Raw genomic sequence first — 21,349 nt, 5'->3', positions numbered from 1 at the left:
CAACGATATCATTCAAAGTAATCCAGAGAGCTGTCACGGTTGGTACAGTACTGCCAGTGTTCGGTGTGGGTTTGTTTTATTGCGTAATGAATCACTCTCTTATTGCCGACCATTGACACCTTTGGAAAACAGGGACTATCTTTCTACTGACTCACAGATAAAGGCTGATGACTTCACATTTTTGCTACTGAGTGATCAACTTTTCATTCAGCCTAATTGTTAGAAGTACTCAAAGTCGCAGGACCTGAGACTCTCGATAATTTTCTTCGTGGACTGGAAACGGATCCGATATTTTTGGAAGGGCTACGGAACCATGAGAAATGGTGATAAAATTGAAATTCAAGTGCAAATATCGTCTTCTGTATGCTCCTTTGTTTATAAACTTCTTGTTTTTCCAATTAAGCGCCATAATACATTCACAACAATGCTTCAGGTAATAATTTATTTCCCTTGAATATCCTTTAGAAATGGTACCTGAGATTTACAATTATTGAAACACATATCATTCTGTTTGTGTCAATTTTACAAAGGAACTATTTTAGGACTTATCAGAGTGTCTCCAGGGAAATCGCTAGCCACATCACAGGAACGCTACACGTGCTCGAGTTTTCAAGTCCAACAAAATCATGGGTACATATCATTTAAAAATAGTAGGATTACAGTAAAGGCCTTCAATTTCCGATTTCGATCGAATTTGTTTGACCTTAAATTGGAATAGAACTGTGCGAACTAATATTAGAAAAAATAATCAAAACGAGATTAAAATGATTGACATTTACTGTGCAATAGAGGGCGCTCTGAGCCTCATAACTTTTGCACCAGCGCATTTAGGTCGATGACGTGATTTTCCGTTTGTTTTTTCATTTTAAATTTGCGTCACCACAATAATAACTGAATTTTCCCATCGACTGATAATTTTTTCTCTTTCGAATTCTGCTGAGTATTTTAGGCCATGAATCCAAAAACTTCTTAAATGTTGGACAAATGCCGCCGGTTAACGATATAATAATTTCAACACACGGTGTGTCTCTGCAATAATTCATCAGCTGTCAATGAGAAAGGGTGACTTGTGTTCCATTCAATGAAAAAATACCATGAATTTGCATATTTTGCTCAGGACAATCCAAATTTGACGTCATGGACGTTGAACAGTGGGCAAAATACACTGACTGATTGCATACCTGCCCGGCTCAGAACTTTCGTCTGTTGTCCCGGTGTCAGAAACGTTAATACAGAAGGGTCTGCGCATGCGCCCATGGAACCTGACAGTTGGATCTTCATATTTTTCAAATTTCTCAGAAGTGTTAGTTGCCATATAGCTGACTATAATTACAAATTACTCATGAAAACAAGTGTGTAACTTAAAGAGAAAAGCAGATTAGATTATATTTGCGGGTTAATACAAACTTACTTCACCATCTAATTATCCTAAATTAGATCCAAACGTTTTCAATGTCATTTCAAATTTTACACTTCGTTTGTGCAATGGAATACGACTCACATCATTGGTAAATACGTACACACGGCCAAGAAATGATTTGGCGCACGTTTGTGTATGTGCGTATATATATAATATATATATATATATATATATATATATATATATATATATATATATATATATATATATATATATATATATACTTACATACACACACACACACACACACACACACACATATATATATATATATATATATATATAATATATATATATATATGTAGATAGATGATAGATATATAGATATAGAGTTGCGCGAGACGACAGACCTCAGGTCGCTCGAGTGTTCATACGTATGCGTATGTTTTTTCCGCGATCATAACGAAAAAATGGCTGGTCAATGTGATCGCGCTTGTGAGCGGTCATGTAGCTGCAGGCGCTTCTCTGGTATTTCAACCTGAACGTCATTCTGTTACACATTTTAACAAGGTTTTCTGTCAACACAAAAGTTCGTATTATCGTGTAAGCTTAGTAAACAATATGCAATGATCACTACGCACAAGCTGAGTTGACAAAAACAATACTCGAAATTTCAGCATGACAAACAGATTAGGGTCAGACATGTTAGTTGATATACAGAAGTAGAATACTGAAAAAAACTTGCCACAAGTAACAGTTTATGTGTCCCTTTAAACTGGCTGTATATGGTAGCGTGTCAGCAGCTGTATATTACCCCCAGCAAAACACTTGTTGAGCAGCTTGTATATGGCGGTACCTGTGTCGTTAACTGGGTCAAAAACAATCAACAACCGATGTGCTTTAAGGTTGTATGCGCCTAGGAGAAAGATATCATACATTACTCGCCATTTTTTCATTTTTTTTCTAGCCTACTGCTTGTGAAGGCTATTTTTAAATATCTCGGAGTAAGAAAATTTGAACCACCCTAATTTTTTGAAAACCGAAAATTTTAATTTTCCCCATAGAGTTAAAAGAGGGATAGCAGCCATTTTGAATTTGAAATGTTGGTAAATGTAGGGCGATTTGTTTCTGTATACCAAACTTTGCCCTCTGACCCGTGATTTTTATTCTTGATTCGGTATGAGAATAGTTGAATATTTCATAAAGGAAAGATTGAGCAAACGTTTAAGTCTTTCACTTTAGAGTCATGTACTACCTTAATAGCAGTTACAGACATAAATAGTCACTATAGAAGTCCTTGAAAAGAATTTGCAGTCGCTTGACCTTTGACCTAACATTCCTTTCTTGTAGCCTGAATGGAAACGCTTGCTGAAGATTGTGGGATCAAGAATGACCTCTGACATTATGACAGCTAGTATTCACATGCAGTGACCCTTGTCTCGGGTTCCAACGAGTATACAGAGTATAGGCCTTGTAGAACTCTTAGGTTACCAGAAATTTGCTGCAACCTGTGCATAATGTGTTCTTTGCTACTCTGTGAGAATGGAAGGGATTGTGTCAATATTCAGCAGCACAGGGAGAAAAACTCTTAACTGCAGATGAGCGTCAAAATGGCTGCTACTCCCGAAAGCAAGTTTCTTGAAAAGATAAGTGAAGATTTTTTGTGTTGTGCCATCTGTCTGGAGCACTTCAAATCACCGAAAATTCTACCATGTCTGCATACATTCTGTGAGCAGTGTTTAGTCACACTGGTCGAGAAGATTGGATCTCTAAACTGCCCAGAATGTCGACACGAACATCAGCTTCCTGTTGGAGGAGTGGAGGCACTTAAAGGTAATACCTTTATGACTAATCTGATCGAGATGTTCGAACAAAGATTAGAGACCGTGAAAAGAGCTAAGATTGACTGTTCAGGCTGCGAGGAAAATGTCGGCACCCGCAGATGTGTTGAGTGTGAACTTCTTCTTTGTGATGTCTGTGTTAAGGCACATAGAATTATTCCAGTCACTCGGTCACATCAACTCATAACCATTGATGAATTCAGAACAGTCCAGTCAACTAACCCAGTGGTGCTGCAACCATTGGAATTTTGCAGCGCTCATCCAAACAATGAACTTGAATTCTACTGTGAAACCTGTCAGGTACCTGTCTGTGTAAACTGTACTATTGTCAAACACCGCATACCAGAACATGTACACAGAGACTTGAAAGATGCGGCAGATGAGTATCTTACAGAATTGAAAGCCATGGTTGACAAACTGAAAGTGAAAGAACAGGAAGCTGAAAAGAACAAAACCCTGGCCAAGCAGATACACACTGATCTTACAGAGCGGTACAGCAGAGAAGAAAGGATGGTGAGAATGAAAGCAGAAGAAATCATCAAGAAAACAAAGAGAGAGGAGCAGAGACTGATAGATGAACTCAATCATATCTATACAGATAAAATTGCAAAAGCAGCTACAGACATCGATGACTTGGAACTAAAACATGCCAATATCAAGAGTGCATGCACCTACTTGGAAGCACTGATGCACCACGGGAATTCTGCCCAGCTGCTGTCAACCAGAGCTGATGCATTGCCTCGCATTCAGCAACTTCTTGGCGTCTTTATGAAACCGTGTGTACAAAATGTAGATCTGTTTGAAGCAAATGAAAAGTTCAATGAAATTGGAATGCTTGGATCATTAAGGTGGGATGGAAGCACCTCAACCTGTACAGATGAAAACATTCCAAATCAACAGGTGAAAGGTAACTCTGTAGACCTACTGATCACAACAAGAGATTCATCAGGAAAACAAGTCATCCCAAAACAACAAGTAAAAGCCAAGGTAAGAAAACCATGCGGAGCTTTAGAAGAGCTTTCCGTCTCCGATAATGAAGATGGAACTTACACAGTTACACTATGTCGTCAAGTCGATGGTGTATATGAGGTAACCGTCACAATAGGAACCCACCCACCACAAGAAAGTCCTGTCATCAGAGGTTTGGTGAAGACCATTGGAAGCAAGGGAAACGCTGAGGGACAGTTACAACATCCATTTGGAGTGGCGATAAACAAAGACAAAGACATTGTCATTGCCGACACTGCCAACAACAGATTACAAGTAACCGATAAAGACGGCAAGTTTAAGAAAAGTTTGGTGTTCACACAATTCAATCATCCCTTCAGACCGTGTGACATAGTGATTTCAAGTGACAATACATACTACAGCTTAGATGACAGCAATAATCAAGTAGTTGTCAGTGATGAGAATGGACATGTAATCAGATGCTTTGGACAAAATGAGTTACAAGATCCCCAGGGGATAGCTGTTAAGCCTGTGGATGGCAATGTGTACGTGACAGACTATGGTGGGAATTGTGTCAGAGTTTACACAAAACATGGCAAATACCTCGAGTCATTTGGGTCAAAGGGTAAAGGTCAAGGGGAGTTCAATTTGCCCTGGGGCATTGCAGTGGAAAGTACAGGAATGGTTTATGTAGCAGACTGTAACAACCATCGTATCCAAGTATTCAACGCCGACAAGAAGTACTTGAATTCGTTTGACTGTAAGAGCGGGGGCCGAGGTAAGAAAAAGCCCCGAGGAATATCCATCGACAATAATACACACCTCTATGTTACGGCTCACCCGAGGTGTCTGCTGAAGTTTGAGAGTAACGGTGATTTTGTTTGCCGCATTGATTGTGACAAGGATGGACTGAAAACCCCCACTGGTATAGCACTGACAGATGATGTGCCTTGCAGAGTGGTCGTGGCCGACAGTTACAATCATCGTGTCAAGGTGTTCGCGCAGTGACATTTTAAATTACATTGAACAAATCACATTCAATATAGATTTTTCATGATTTTAGTATGAATTGTTCCGTCATGTTTATTTGGAGCAGTCAGCTTGTTTCATGTATTTCGTATGACAAATTCGACTGGAGGAGCTCTGCTCCGTAACATGGCTATACAACTCGTGGTTAATAGCTTTTATACATTTTTGTAGAGTATTTGTATAATACTTTCAGTTCTCTTAGATTCTCAAGTTTACTACAACTTAGTAATCATTGTTTTGACACGGTTACTATAGCTAATAACGTACTTGACACTATCATAATCTGACAGCTTCACTGCTTTTTATGTACTTTCCACTGTTTTCGTGTTGTACTCCAAAATTATCGATATTCCCAGTGTGCAACTTATTGATTCATTCTATGTGTGTATAATGTCAAATGGTATTGTTGACGACATACAGAATGTAAATGTATTCCTGACTAGAATGTATTTGTAAAAATAATACTGTATATTTAATCCAATTGCAACATGTTGTGTTGGCAAAGCAAATACTTGGTATTTAAACAAACATTAGGGGTACCATTCAGAAAATGTAACTGTATTAATAAAAAAACAATACATATATAATGTAATGTATTTAAGCAATAATGTACCCCCTCTTGGCCCATAATGGACGAAAGCAAACTTCTAACAACACCATGTAGAGGCAGAGCAGAGTACATTATGGAGTGCAGAGTTTGCTTGAGTCCATTGATAGGCCGGGGCGGGTACATTTTTTTTAATTTTTATTTACTTTGAAGAAAAAAAGCGCACAAAACGACAACAAAACAATACATAACACAGAAAACACAGGTGTACGAGGTAAAGAAGCTTACATTACTAGGGGCACAAACATACCCCATTTCGTATTAAATTTCGTTTCACTTAAAACTTTCTGTTCAATGGCCATTATTTCTTTTACTTTCTCAGTGAAGGTTATTAATACGGATAGTTTTCAATCGGATTCGAACCCACAACATACGGCATCAGTCGCCTAGCTGAGAGGCCAGAGACAGAACCGCTCGGCTAAATCTCCACTCCCAAAAAAGAGTGGTTCAATAGCCGGCTAAGTTGTTACATTTTTCTGACTGAGACCGCTCAACACGTTGTAGAGTTCGTGAAGCACTCACTCACGCATGCTCACTATCATACATCGCACATACACACTTTATCGAAGCGAAGAGAAACGAATTTAATCGCTTTAACTGGGCGAACGATAACTCGGGGACAATTCTGTCCACCAGCAGTGTTACAACCCAGGGTAGAAAATACGGATAGTTTCAATCGGATTCGAACCCACAACATACGGCATCAGTCGCCTAGCTGAGAGGCCAGAGACAGAACCGCTCGGCTAAATCTCCACTCCCAGAAGATGGTGTAATTTTTGTATATCTGCTTGCATACAATAGATATTTCCCAATAAGTATGGTATGATTCAGTACATTAGAATCACTTGGAGAACCTAATATAATGGTCTTACATGAAAATGACACACTTACATAGACCTTCAAAAATTTTCTATAGCTTTCCACAACTTTTGTGCAATTTCGCAATGCCAAAATAAATGCTCTACAGTTTCAATCTGGCTACAATGTTCACAAGTATTATCAGTTCTAACTTTATTTTGAAAAGGAAGAGATTTGTTGCTATGATACGATGAAGAACCTTAAACTGGAAAACTCTAAGCTTTTCCTCCTTGGTAACTTTGTAAGGAAGATGCCAAATTTGTTTCCAGTTTACTTCTGTATCTTTAACATAGTCCATTTGCTCAAACTTAATCTCAGCAGTAGGTCTTACAAATTTTCTTTTAACAAGTAAACTATAAAAGTCCTGTGATTTACCTTTACCAATATCCACAACAATCCTCTCACAAATATCTACATTTGAAATGTGGTTACAAGCAAAAATTAAATCTTTCCATTCTCTTGGTATGGCATTAATAATGCCCAAATACGTTACAAAATCAGTGGAAACACTGTATTTACTAATAAAGCTAGCAAATGACATGAATTTACCATCATCATCAATAAGATTATGAATATATACGATGCCCTTGTTAATCCACTTTTTATAACAAACTGATTTACCTTCAACTAGAATATTCTCATTATTCCAAATTATCTCTGAGATAGCATCTTGAGGAGTTGTAGGTAAACTATAATTTTGTAACTCTTTCCAAAATCTCAGGACATCCCTGTAAAACAAGGGGATGATGGTTTGCATTCTTTGAATATTGTAATTACACTTCAATAAAAATTTCAATCCCCCATAAGGACGGAAATAAAATTTGGGTATTATTCCCCATGAAGCAGTACTTTCAGCAATACGTACGGCCCATGCTAATTTGAAGGCCTTATTTTGAATGTCAATGTCAATCATACGTAGTCCACCCTCTTCCAACCCTCCAATCAGTGAGTCATTATTTATATGGTGTTTCTTTCCCCTCCATAAAAAGCTGAACAAATGAGACCTTGTACAACTTATGTCCTTATCTGGAATTGAAATCGAATTCAAAACATAAAGTAAGTTTGAGACTCCAAAAGCTTTTAAAAGTACCACTTTTCCTCTAAGAGAAAAATCTCTTGATTTCCAAATATTTAACTTGTCCCACATTTTTTAATTTACAACTGAAGTTAAGATATAAATTCTTTGAGACATTGTGGCCTAGAAAGATACCTAAATACCTTATTGGATCATTTGTGGGTGTTATTTCATCCATCGCTTTCCACTGATGTTTCAAAGTACCCAAAAGCAATAATTCTGTCTTCTCTAAGTTAACTTCCAACCCTGAAAAGTCTTTAAAATGGCTAAGCATTGACAAAGCAATTTTAACAGATTTTTGATCTTTTTAAAATTAAAGTGGTATCATCTGCAAATCCGGAAATGGTTTGTTTTTGCCCATTTGGTAGTCTTATACCTTCTAAATTACAATTGGAGCGGACTGCTATAGCCAGTAGCTCTATTGCTATCACAAAAAGTGCAGTAGACAGGGGACAACCTTGTCTAATTCCCCTTTGTAATTTGAACCAGCCAGTAGAGTGACCATTGTTAAGAACATATCTTTCAATATTATTGTAAAATACAGATACCCATTTCTTAAAGGAATCTCCAAAATTAAATAAATCAATGGCTTTGTTCAAAAAATTCCATTCTAAGGTGTCAAACGCTGTAGTAAAATCGATAAACATCATTGCTGCTGGTTGCCCAGTGCTATCATACAAATCTATAATATCTGAAATTAAGCGAATATTGTCAATAATTTTTCTTCCTGGGATAAATGCGGACTGGTCCTCATGAATAATTAACGGCAAAACATTTTCCAATCTTTTGGCAATACATCTACTAGCCAGCTTGTAATCAGTATTGAGCAGAGATACTGGTCTCCAATTACGAAGCTGGGATAGGTCTTTGTCCGGCTTTGGTAATAAAGTAATGACAGCTTGTTTTTGTGAATTTGAGAGCATTCCTCTGTTATAAGCAAAGTTCAGAGAGGCCAACAAGGCATCACTAATTACTTCCCAGAAAAACAAGTAAAACTCTGGAGGTAGACCATCACTACCAGGAGACTTATTTTTGGAGCTCGTTTTAGTGCTTTAAAGATCTCATCCTTTGTCAGTGGACCCTCACACAGATGAACTTTATCTGGAGGCACTTTTGGAATATTTGAATGATTGAAAAAACCATAATCATCAGCTGTATCTAAATCTACGGAAGACGAAGAATACAAGTTGGAATAAAATGTTTTTATCTCATGCAAAATCTGTTTTTCACCTTGAATAAGGTGATTACTCACTCTCAGTTGACTTATTGTTTTCTTAGTGTAATTTCTTTTTTCTAAATTTAAAAAATATTTTGAACTCTTTCCCCTTCTTTATACCACTGTTCTCTAGATCTGACTGCTGATCCCTTCACCTTTACATCTGTTATCTTATCTAATTCTATTTTTACAGACTCATATTGATTCAGAACCCCTTCATTAAGATTATCATCAATTCTTTCTTCCAATCTATGCAATTCTAAATAAAGGTCTCTTTCCTTATCTTTTCTGTCTCTGGCTTTCTTTTTTAAATATGTAATTGTTGAGTCCCTATCTTATATTTTAAAAATTCAAAAAGAGCACTATCACTTAAGTTTACATTCTCATGTATTGTTTCTGTAATCAGTGTATTTATCATTTGCGTGTATTGTGTATCTTCTAATAAACTGCAATTAAATTTCCAAAAACCTGGGCCTCTTTTGCTTGTTGAGATCTCTAATGTAAGCGTTATTGCATCATGATCTGATTTGATGCTAGGAATAATATTACTTTGTTTTACTTGCTTCTGAATAGAAGAAGGCATAAAAAAGTAGTCTAAACGGGATGCCGAGTTGCCCCTTCTCCATGTGAATCTATAAGCGTTTGGATTGCGTATTCTAAAAATATCTACAAGGCTAAAAGTGTCAATAAATTCATGGACCTCACTTCTAAAAACATTTCTAGTGTAAAGAGTATCTCCTCGTTTGTCCATATTGGATCCAACGTAATATTAATATCACCCCCTACAATAATTTTACTGTGAGGAAAATTTGCATGGAAAGCTGCTGATGCACTTTCCAAAAACTCAATTTGCTCACGTTCTTTGTTTGGGACATAAAAACTTGCAATAACAATCATAAAGTCATCAATACCGATTTCAGCATATACAAATCTACCAAAAGTATCCTTTACAACACTGTTGAGGTGAAACTTAAATTTTCTATGAAAAAGAATAGCAGTACCACAGCTATTATTTGTCCCATGCGAATAAATTATATTACCACCCCACTCCGATTTCCATTTGCGTTCAACTTCCAAAGTACTGTGGGTTTCTTGCAGAAGGATAATATCTGCTTGTTGTCTTCGACAAAATCTGAAAATAGCTTTCCGTTTAGTATATTCCCTTATACCTCGTACATTAAGACTGACAATTTTTACATACATTCAACAAGAAAGAAAACAAAAAAAGAACACAAAATGCTGCCAAACAAAGAAATCAAGAAACAAAGAAGGGCGGGTACATTATTGCTATTATTTTATAGTTTTGTCAATGTCAGTGAATTTAACTTGTAGATGTTGAAAACATTTGTTAGCAGGGTAATAAGATACACTATCAGTAATAATCTGAGGGTATTCCGGCACAAAATTCACAGGTATTGACAAAGCTGAAATATAATATGTAATATTCTGGCTATTGTCGCGTGAAAGTCATTATCAACATATTTTCCGAAACCGTGCTTGTAACGCTAATGAGCTAATGAAGAAGATTTCTAACTTTTGACAATTTATTTTTATTCAAGAAAGAAGTAGGATGATATTACAGTGTGTAAATAACGTTATTGTTTACAAAGTATCGACATTTCGATGACATGGAATTGTCAACAATTAACACCAGATATTACATACAAACACGGTGTTGATAAGCTTGACACCATTTCGATGACTTTTTGATTCAGAACAGGAAATCCTAGTATGTGAACAGAACAACACTGAAGGAATACTTAAAAACAGGCACAGGAGCGTTAACATATCGAGCTTTTCCATAAATCAATTTCATTCAATTTGCTGAATGTACACAACTTAATATATCATGGCCGATGTCATGTGATGTGTGGGACAGCACTTCCCTGGAATCATTAAGTAAAAGTCATTTTGGTGTGTAAGAAGGCAAAATGCTTTCTTAGACTACTGTACGTTTTAGTTGACGATTCTGTACACCAATGTCGGGGATTGTCTACTAAAGTCAGTTTAACATTAATGTGTCTTACATGTGTTTCAAATTCAATTGCCTGTTTTACATATCGTAATCGTATACCTTCCATTTTGTGATACATTTAGGGCTTTTACTTGTCACAATCAATTTACAATAAATGCGGAAAACTGCGAGTGTTTTTGATATTTTTGTTTTTATCGGGGTTTCGTTTCAAAAAAAGAGAATTGTTTAAATCCTTTCATAGTGTAATTTAAATACTTTCATCATGTACATTATTACGGGAAGGAAACTACTGAGAAAGGAATTTAAAAAACACATTTCAGTCACTTAAATTGCATGTGCTATGTTCTCTGAAATATTCTATCAATAGTCAAGTATTTTTTGTTTTCGTGAACAAAAGTAGATATTAAATCTGACTTCAAAAAAGCCGTTGAATTGACTAATGTTTTAAAAATTTAATTGTACCAGAAAAGACAATATGGCCAGACAAAGCCTTAGGAATCAAAGGATTTTAACGTTTATGATTTGTTGTATGTTTGTATGTTTGTTTGTTTGTTTGTAAAGGGAATAGTTGTGACTAATCATTCACCTCAACAATTTTGTTTGACTTCTTCGTTAAAAAATTGTCAAACCTAACCATAAAATAGCTAGCTCAAAATGCATTCGAATAAGATGTATCACACCTTGTTATCTGTCTATCCCATCCAAGGAATACGGAGGAAATACTTTTTTTCTCTTTGAAAGTTAGAAGAGATCAATTTATGTATCGATTGCATTTGATGTAAAAATGAAATATCGAATAATATGATGAAACAGAATCGGTAGAGGGTAACTCCTAATATCGCGGTGAAACTGAGTTATGAGAACTTTTGCACACAATTCAGCAACACCACCGCACTGATTTTTACCCCATGGCGTAGATTTGAAATACGCAGTACGCCTTAATGTAAATGCAAAGATATATACTGTATAATCTTTTGATTTGCTGTCAATTTTTACGGCGAAGAACGCAAAGTAGTTTTTCATGGCTATTTCGCACCATACAGACAGAAAAGGACACTTGACTAAACGGCGGATCTCACCACTGTACGGTAATCTGCCTAAGAGTTGAGGCATCTCTGCAGATCTGAAGGCAAACTCATATCGAATTAGAGTACAGGTGTAAAAGCATATGGGCATATAGAGTATGCGGGCAAGAATAAGGATATTGCGACAGAAATTACGACTGTAGACACAATATCATGTATACAGAACCAGTGTCATTGTTTTCTCTGTTATTCTTATTATTTAAGCAATAACCCCTGCCGCAGGAGGGTATACACGAGATTTTGGTACAATGCGCGACATATAGCACGAGCCGATAGGCGAGTGCTATATGGAGCGAATTGTTCCAAAATCGAGTGTATACCCTCCTGCGAAGGGCGTTATTGCTATTATATATATTATATCGACTTACGTGTCTTTGTTGTCTTACAAAGGTATTTTTATCACTCTAAGCCCCAAATGCAGACCAGATATGAACTGAATATGCTCACGTGTTTTACAACAGGTTCATTAATAGAAGTACGCTTCACAGAACAATAAGATATATGTTATCACTAAATGAAGCAGGTTTTTTCAACATCGCACAGTACTCTCAGATTTTAATCACTAATTACAAAACTTTATTTAATATGCAAATGAGCTGTTAATTGACTTGACACTGGTCAATGCTTCATGGGACAATTAGCTATCCATCAGATCAACATTTGTAGCACGTTTCATTTAATTTAATGAAGTAATTTTAGAGTAATGTCACTAATTACAAAGTTCATTAAATATGCAAATAATCCCTATATTAACTTGACACTGTTCAATGATTCATAGCACAATAAAATATTTATCAAATCAATATCTGTAGCGGGTTTCATAACATTTGGTACCGTAATTTCAGAGTTATATACCTAATTACAAAGTTTATTAAATATGCAAATGAACCCTTAATTAACTTTACACTACTAAATGCTTTACAACACAGTTAGATATCTGTCAGATCAGTATATGCAGCAGTTTTCATCACATTTGATGCAGCTATTTCGGAGTCATATGACTACTTATAAAACTTCATGAAATATGCAAATGGGCTAATTATTAACTTGACACTGTTCAATGCTTCTCAGTACAATTGGATATTTATCAGATCAACATCTGTAGCAAGTTTCATCAAATTTAACACTGTAATTTTGGAGTAATAACACAAATTACAAAGTTCATTAAATATGCAAATAAACCCTTAATTAACTTCACACAAGTTAGATATCTGTCGGATCAGTATCTGCAGCAGATTTCATAACATTTGGTGAAGTTATTTTGGAGTTATGTCACTAATTACAAAACTTCATAAAATATGCAAATGACCTATTTGTTAACTTGACACTGCCAAATGCTTCTCAGTACAATTAGATATTTATCAAAACAATATCTGTGCAGAATTTCAAAGACTTGGGTGCCGTAATGTCAGAGTTATATACCTAATTACAAAGTTCATTAAATATGCAAATGAACCCTTAATTAATTTCACACTACTGAATGCTTTCCACTACAGTTAGATATCAGTCGGATCAGTATCTGCAGCAGATTTCGTCACATTTGGTGAAGTTATATCGTAGTTATATGACTAATTACAAACCTTCATAAAATATGCAAATGAGCTATTTATTAACTTGACATAGACTAATGCTTCTAAGTATAATTAGATATGTATCAGTTCAATATTTGTTGCAAGTATCATCAAGTTTGGTGCAGGAATTTCAGAGTTATCTTACTAATAACAAAAGTTCACTAAATATGCAAATGAGAAGGTAATTGACATGACACTCACAGTATCATCATAATGTTCTTAGATCGTCATCGACACGTGAGCTAAAAACGGACGTCTGAGAGATTGAATGGCGGAAATTCTGCGCCCGAGACAGAGCATTTTTAGCTCACGTGTGTAAACACGTGGGCTAAATGTCATAGCGATGTCTGTCTGTCTGTCCGTGTCTGTGTGTGTGTGTTAGTGTGTGTGTGTCTGTCTGTCTCTTTACACGATAACTCAAAAACGCCTGAACGGATTCAAATCAGATTTGATACACAGGTACCATATGCTACTTGCAAGAACTGATTAGATTTTGGTTAGTGTGGCTTGCATATTAATGAAGTTATGCAATATCGTTTTTTTCCGTACAATGGTTTCCCTATGGAGACGGTAATGACAGTGTAGTCATATATCAAGAAATACTGCACAAAATTTAATGAAACTTTTCACAGATGACAATCTAAGAACATTATGATGATACTGTGAGTGTCATGTCCATTATCTTCTCATTTGCATATTTAATGAACTTTTGTTATTAGTGAGATAACTCTAAAATTCCTGCACCAAACTTGATGATACTTGCAACAAATATAAATCTGATGTATATCTAATTATACTTAGAAGCATTAGGCAGTGTCAAGTTAATAAATAGCTCATTTGCATATTTTATGAAGGTTTGTAATTGGTCATATGACTCCGATATAACTTCACCAAATGTGATGAAATTTGCTGCAGATACTGATCTGACTGACATCTAACTCTGTAGTGTAAAGCATTTAGTAGTGTGAAATTAATTAAGGGTTCATTTGCATATTTAATGAACTTTGTTAATAGGTTTATAAGCAGATTAATTAAAGCAGTGCTTGGGTTCTGTTTTGGTTCAGCGGTCGGTGTTGGTCAGTGTTCATGAAGATAGTTCCTTTCTCAGCTCCGATCTCTCGGCAAGAAATCTTCTTTTTCTGAGATTTTAGTTGATTTTCCAGGATGCGATGCTCATCGTTGAGTTTCTTCAAATGGTAGAAGTTTAAACAACAAAAATAGTTTTGACTAAGTTTTTTCAAATCTGTTTTCAAGCACGCCGATAAGCTGTGATGTACGGCATTCACCCCTAAATTGGACTAAAATAATGTAGCGTACGGTTCATCACCTACATTATTTGAAACTCGACGACTCTTGATTTGTTTTCGTATTTTCTTATTTTCAGCGAATGCCGTTTTAGTTATCTATTCTTTGTACAGTTACAGTGCGACATTTTCAAAATCTTTGTGATTTGAAGTTGATTTTCAGGCGACTCATACATTATTGTCGATTAAGTCTTTAAAATACGAAACACGTAGTTCTCTCATCCCCACTTTCAGCTCTTTATTTTACTGTGTTGATCCGGCTACCTTTCACTGATGGGGAAAAGTTGCTGATAGGGGGCGCTCTCAAGGCACTGCTGGTTATAGGCTTTGCAACACAGGCGCTCGTTAGCTGGGTAGTCTGCTACGTAGATCGATTTTCGGATCGATCTATCGATCCCGTAGTCGATATGCCCGCCTCTGCAATCTTAATACTCAGGTTGCAGTGGCGGGTATATCGACCACGGGATCGATAGATCAAGCCAAAAATCGACCTTTTTAGCAGACTACCCGGCTAAGGAGCGCTTGTGCTTTGCAACATCCACTCAGATTCGATGTACCATAATCCTGGTTATCCCATATCTGTTCAGCAAGTATGGCAGAAATATCGTCAGCACCATGACTATCGCTATGTTACTAAGTGGTAAGTTGTTTTGAATTAAGGTATCTAAATTTTATTGCAGTGTGAATTCGAACAACACAATTTACGATTTAACTCATTCTTTTAGTGAAAAAAACCAACTATGTTTAGAGAATAACAATATGTGGAGATCCTCTTAGTGCTATACTCGAGTTGCTTTCCCTTTACTAGCCAGTTTATTATTCAAAAGCATTAATAATAAAAATCCCATTATAATCCCTCTGGCTGAATAGTTAATATTTACATCATGTCATCAGCAAGTTGTGTAAGATGATATCGACTATAACAAAACTGCCATCATCACGATCACCGTCTTCAACATTATCGTTGTTGCAGCAGCAGCAACATTATCGTCGCCGTATCTGGATTGTTCTTCGTCATTCATTTGTGATGACTATGATGAACAGTTTCGCTATCACCATCATCATTATCATTATGATCATGATCATTATCATCATCATCATTATCATCATCATCATCATCATTATCATTATCATCATCATCATCATCATCATCATCATTATCATCATCATCATCATTATCATCATTATCATCATCATCATCATTATCATCATCATCATTATCATCATTATCATCATCATCATCATCATCATCATCATTCTCATCATCATAATCATCATCATCATCATCGTCATTATCGTTCCATGTTATCATCATCATCATCGTCATTATCGTTCCATGTTATCATCATTTTCATCGTTGATCTCCTCTGGTTGCCATAATGAGATGTACTGTATCATCAAAGTATTCTTTTTGTTTATGTACGGTCCGGTCACAAACATCTTCACCAATGCCAGGGAGCTTTCACGGTCCATCAGCTGTACTGCATCACTGACCTACAACAACAGTAAATTACTCTACGAACTAATGCATCAACCCTTTTCAGATGTCCTCAAAGATATACAGGTAACAAACTCACCCTTGAACTTTGACCCCTGAGGTGATCTTTCAAAGCCATTGGGAAAACTTTATTTGATTTTGTCAAAGAAATAATGTGGAAAACTGTGATAAGATATCATCCTAAGGCCAATCATGCAGTATATGGTAGAAGGCACAATTTTACAATTTGGACTCTTGAGTTGTTAGTGTATGTTGCCAAAATCAGATGTTGTTTAGTCTAAATTTGCAAAATAAATCGTAAAAATCGTTCTAAGATGTAGCTTTTGAATTTTGTAAAGAAATGGCATCAGATCTGTTTTGGTCTGACATATCAGGAAAACTGAAAAAATTATTTGTCAAAATAGAAGAGGAAGTTGAGTTTGAGAGACCAAGAGAAAAGAGAAAAGAGAATCCTGAAGACAATTACAGAGAAAAACTGGATTACAGATGCAAAGGTTAATCACTTTATAATGTATGACACAATGTTTTACGCATATAATGACGTGGAGTGACTTAAGGTTGTATGCACCTCGAAGGTGAAAGACTTAAACTTTTGCTATATCTTTCCTCCAGGAATCTTTCAACCACTCGCTTTAGAAATCAAGAATAAAAATTGGGGGTCACCGTGCAAATCTTGGTACCAGAGAAACAAAGTACCCAAGATTTATCGATATTTGAAATTCAAAATGGTTCATTATCATATACCTATGCCCTGTATTGTGTCTGTACTGAGTTCAGTGACATGATTTATCATGTTGATTTGCATGTCAATAAAGTGATACGCCTTGTTGATTTGCATATGAAAGGAATGATCAGCGCGTCTTTCTTTCATTCAATTGAATATTTGCATATGAAAAAACGATAAGGCATGTTGATTTACATAACAAAGCCTGATACGGCCTGTTGATTTGCATACTGGACTACTTACATGGTGGCGTTCTAATCAAAACAAACCGTGGTGCCCGTCTATGATTTTGACTTTGACTACGATATCATGTCCGATTTCCAAAAGTGGCAGGGTTTTTAAGCATAGGGAAATGCGGGATATCTAAATAAAACACATGTGTCGATATCGGATTGACCTGCTAGTGTGCTACCAATTTGAACAAATTAAAGAGCAGAGCATCACACCGTACGGGCACTGACAGATAGATGACCGACCAGCTGTTCCGTCCATGCATAAGCACAGACGCACAGACGACAAGCAAAAGTGCTATCGAACATGTCGGAGGACCGGCAAATTCAAAAGCACAACTTTCAAAAATATCATGTATTCATGGTAAATGCGTTCTGTAAAATAATACCAAACACAACACTTGCACGTACCGTAGGGATTCGGTAGATATCCTACATGTTTGGTGTCAGAGTTCAAGCATTTCTCTGCTCAACCGTAAAATAATTGTCAATGAGCCAACTGATAGATTACGTCAGACGCTAGTATATGAATCCGCCTTAGCAAGATGACGCACACAAATGTAGTCCATCAAGAAAAACCACTGTGAAACGTATCATATTTTAATATACGAGATTTATTCATTCAATAACGTGGGCATAGGTATTTGATAAAGAGGTTATCCCTCGATATCACCTCTTGGTAGAGTCGTATTGCTGCTCGTGTGGTTGTGGGCCGCATCACACTCACCGCACTCGCAGCAAACGACCCCACCAAGGGGTGATATCGAGGGATAACCTCATATTATCCGATTACCATAGGGTAGGCCAAGACTGACCTACATACAGATAAAAGGGTGAACAAGTTAAAGGTGCACAATTTTTGGGTCAAAGGTCAATCATGATAATCTCTCACTGTCTCACAGATTCTGTTCGATATACTTGGCAAATGGGTGAAAGAACAATTGTGGTTGAAAATCATACTTCACATTACTTTACTTTATTTACTTTAGTTCTCAGCAACACACTCGAGCAGTATGGTAGGCAATTCAAAAATATTGAAAATATATAAAAGCTAACTGAGATACACCAATTTCAATTCTCAATATTTCAATCCAGGCTGATCACAGCATACTGACATCACTCTGATACAGTTTTCCAAAGCTGTGTTGTAGTTTGGCTTTGCTTGGACTTGGCAAGAAACGCTGTCTGATCTGTAAGGAAAGGATGCCAACACACATCACTGTGAATCTGAGAACTGTAACATGGCCTACTGCAGAGAGGTTTGGGAAGACATACAGGTGGGTTAATAAAGGTTATGAAACGCTGAAAAGAGTGTTATGAAGACATACAGTTGGTGGATAAAAGTTTTGAAACAATAGAAGGATGCATGACTGAAGAAGTCTGCTGGACCTGCACTGTACAACTTTTCAAATTAACATAATTCTAGGGGGCTTGGTAAACTGTTGTTTCATGAAGCAGTAGGAGGCTCCCTAAGAAAGTCCAATTGTTTTTATACATAAGATTTTGCCCAGTCTTCTTTAAGTATGCAGGTAATGATTACTTGAAATGTAATATGTGGTCTGTGAATGTCACTTTCTATAAACTGAAAAGTAACAGGAATATGCTATGTACAGTCAACTGTATCACTATAATGAAACTCTACAGCAAAATGATTGTTTCATATTGTTCTGATGTCTGACTTTGGTTACATGATTTAATTTGATAAGAAGCTATTGCAGCCGTTAAACAAAAAATGTCAACAAGTTTAATGATTGGTTCAAAACGGTCACCTGATCATCATTGCAGACATTCAAAACGAAATCGCAATTGGTTAAAATTGATCACATGGCCAATGTATGAGACATTTAAAACCAAATCAGTGCATCATGATCTCCCCTTGGAAACTCACTTTTAGCCACTGCCTATGTATTTTAAGAAGAAATCCAATCCAATCTATTGTTACTGCAATTTGTCTGTGAACATCACCTTTGTATTTCTGAATCCTCTTTTCAGGAAGTCTGTTATGCCTGTTCTCCACCAGATTCCGATGAAAGTGCATTATCAAGTGACATGAAAATGGAATGAAATCCGGACCATTTTATTGACAGTCAATAACTTATTAAACAAAATGTTCTTCACCAACCAATCACTGAACAGCTTGTATTTGACAATATGAAGTCATTATAAGCTGTCAAAATAAATAATGAGGTGTTTTTCCAAGTTTTTGAGCCACAATATAGTCTTCTTTGAGAAAGCAAATTAAAGCACAAGAAAATCAATAATTAGGCCAAAGTAATTAAATTCTTTGTTTTGCGTCCACACCCGCTTAGGTTTTTAAGGTTTTCATGAAAAACACACACAGTGTATTTGAATAGGAAATTTTAGGACATAACCGCTTAGCTTTTCTGAACTAAAATTTTGTTACAATTTTTTATTTGCTGCAATCAAATTACATTGTGTTAATTTTCTTGTGTGTGTTTTTCAGCCGCCCGGACGTGTACCATTTCCCATATGGAGTGGACGCAAAACAAAGAATTTAATTACTTTGGCCTTATTATGATCTGTGTCGGCTGAGCTGTGCATACTTCAAATCTCTCCAATTTGAAGAATAATGCATCCACCACCTTAGTTAAACCTGTTTTAAGCAATGGAAGAAAGTCTACATATCACATGTCCCAGGGCATTCTTGGTTTGGGTAAGGGTTAGGGTAAGATACATGGGTAAAGGTATGAGCTCGTGTAGAGGCATATGGGAGATTATTTTTAAAAAGTTTGGACTGCTAACCATAGCTGTATAATATCACAACTCTAATCACGAGTATCACTTCAACACATGGTAGAGGAAAAGTGGACAAAATATTCATGTTTGTGGAGATAGTTTAGTTCATATTGTTGTTTATGGTAATTAAGCCTTTATCACTGTATATAGACGGTCCATTTGGTCAATATTTCAGGGTTGTGGTTTCATATACAATGGCACCAAGGTTTAGGAAAAATGTTATTTAAACTTTGAATTACAGAATTCTAAAGAATACTGTTTCAATTTCTATAGTATATTCTATTTATAAAAATAGTGACAACATCACTGTTCGCTCCCATATACCGGTAGTTATCAAAACAAGTCAACAATTGTATGAAACATGGACATACATATACAGACAGACTGACATACACAGACTGGCACAGAGTGATGACATTGACCCTAAGTGTGCCTTGGCTCATGGAGATAACGAACAGCTGAATGTTATGATAAAATAGTTAAGTATAGACCTATACAGGCACTGAGAGTGAATATGTTACAGCAATTTGATTAGTTCAGTTGATTAGTTTCTTTTCCTTTTCTACTCCTGTGATAATCTTTAAGACAATCAATCTGCAAGGCAGTTTATGTATTGACAAATATGTTATCTTTTACAAGCACACAGTAAACTGTTCTTGATTTTTCATTTACAATATTTGACAAAGACTGAAATACATAACATGCAACCTATGTTTACACTTTGCCCATACACCAGATACATGGAGAAATTTCAACATACAATCATCAACTCAGAAACCCTACACGGAAAAGTAAACATTGTTTTCTTCCAGAACAGCTGGTGCATCATCATCTGGAACAACTTACAAACTTAACCAATTACACAAGGATGATGAAACAAGAGATAAAATTAAAATGTGGTGAACTTGACCATCCCTTTCAAATCCTCACCTAACTTGACATCTTAAACTAAAATACACTGCATGGTTAATTGTGCACAAAAATACATCGGGGTGGACTATTTGATAAGGGACTGTGTCTGGAAGATCGATGAGGTACATTACAGTATTTTTTTTATCCGATCCATTGTACATTCTTTTTTCCCCACTCTCCATCTTTTCGTTTTGTCAAACCTTCTCTGGCTGAATTTTTTAGTTATTTAATTGGAATTTTTTCAAAAAATTACCAGGATTTTTTTACTGCATTTCAACACCAAATACAGTTTACCATATCAAATGCTTACTAAATCACCAACACTGCATAAAACCCTATAATACTTACTGTATTAACAT

The 21,349-nt window shown here is 36.1% G+C and overlaps 1 protein-coding gene and 1 long non-coding RNA gene across 2 annotated transcripts in view; one reads left to right on the top strand and one right to left on the bottom strand.

Annotated features, from left to right (window-relative positions):
* The first annotated feature begins 2,761 nt into the window (after positions 1-2,761).
* On the top strand, positions 2,762-11,234 carry LOC139128169 (tripartite motif-containing protein 2-like). Its single transcript, XM_070694005.1, has 2 exons — positions 2,762-5,905; positions 10,206-11,234. Exon 1 carries the CDS (start codon positions 2,959-2,961, stop codon positions 5,155-5,157), a length of 2,199 nt encoding a protein of 732 aa, XP_070550106.1. The 5' UTR covers positions 2,762-2,958; the 3' UTR covers positions 5,158-5,905; positions 10,206-11,234.
* A 6,774-nt stretch (positions 11,235-18,008) lies between these two features.
* The window catches only part of LOC139128166 (uncharacterized), a 65,691-nt gene continuing 62,350 nt past the window's right edge, over positions 18,009-21,349 (bottom strand). Inside the window, exon 5 of the long non-coding RNA XR_011551213.1 lies at positions 18,009-18,511. This is a non-coding gene — a long non-coding RNA (uncharacterized lncRNA). The remainder of the gene's footprint in view (positions 18,512-21,349) is intronic.

This window comes from Ptychodera flava, unplaced genomic scaffold (assembly GCF_041260155.1).
Source record: "Ptychodera flava strain L36383 unplaced genomic scaffold, AS_Pfla_20210202 Scaffold_45__1_contigs__length_1260105_pilon, whole genome shotgun sequence".
Lineage (NCBI taxonomy): Eukaryota > Metazoa > Hemichordata > Enteropneusta > Ptychoderidae > Ptychodera > Ptychodera flava.
The sequence above is the reverse complement of the archived record's forward strand: the minus strand, read 5'-3'. Positions and strand labels throughout refer to the sequence as shown.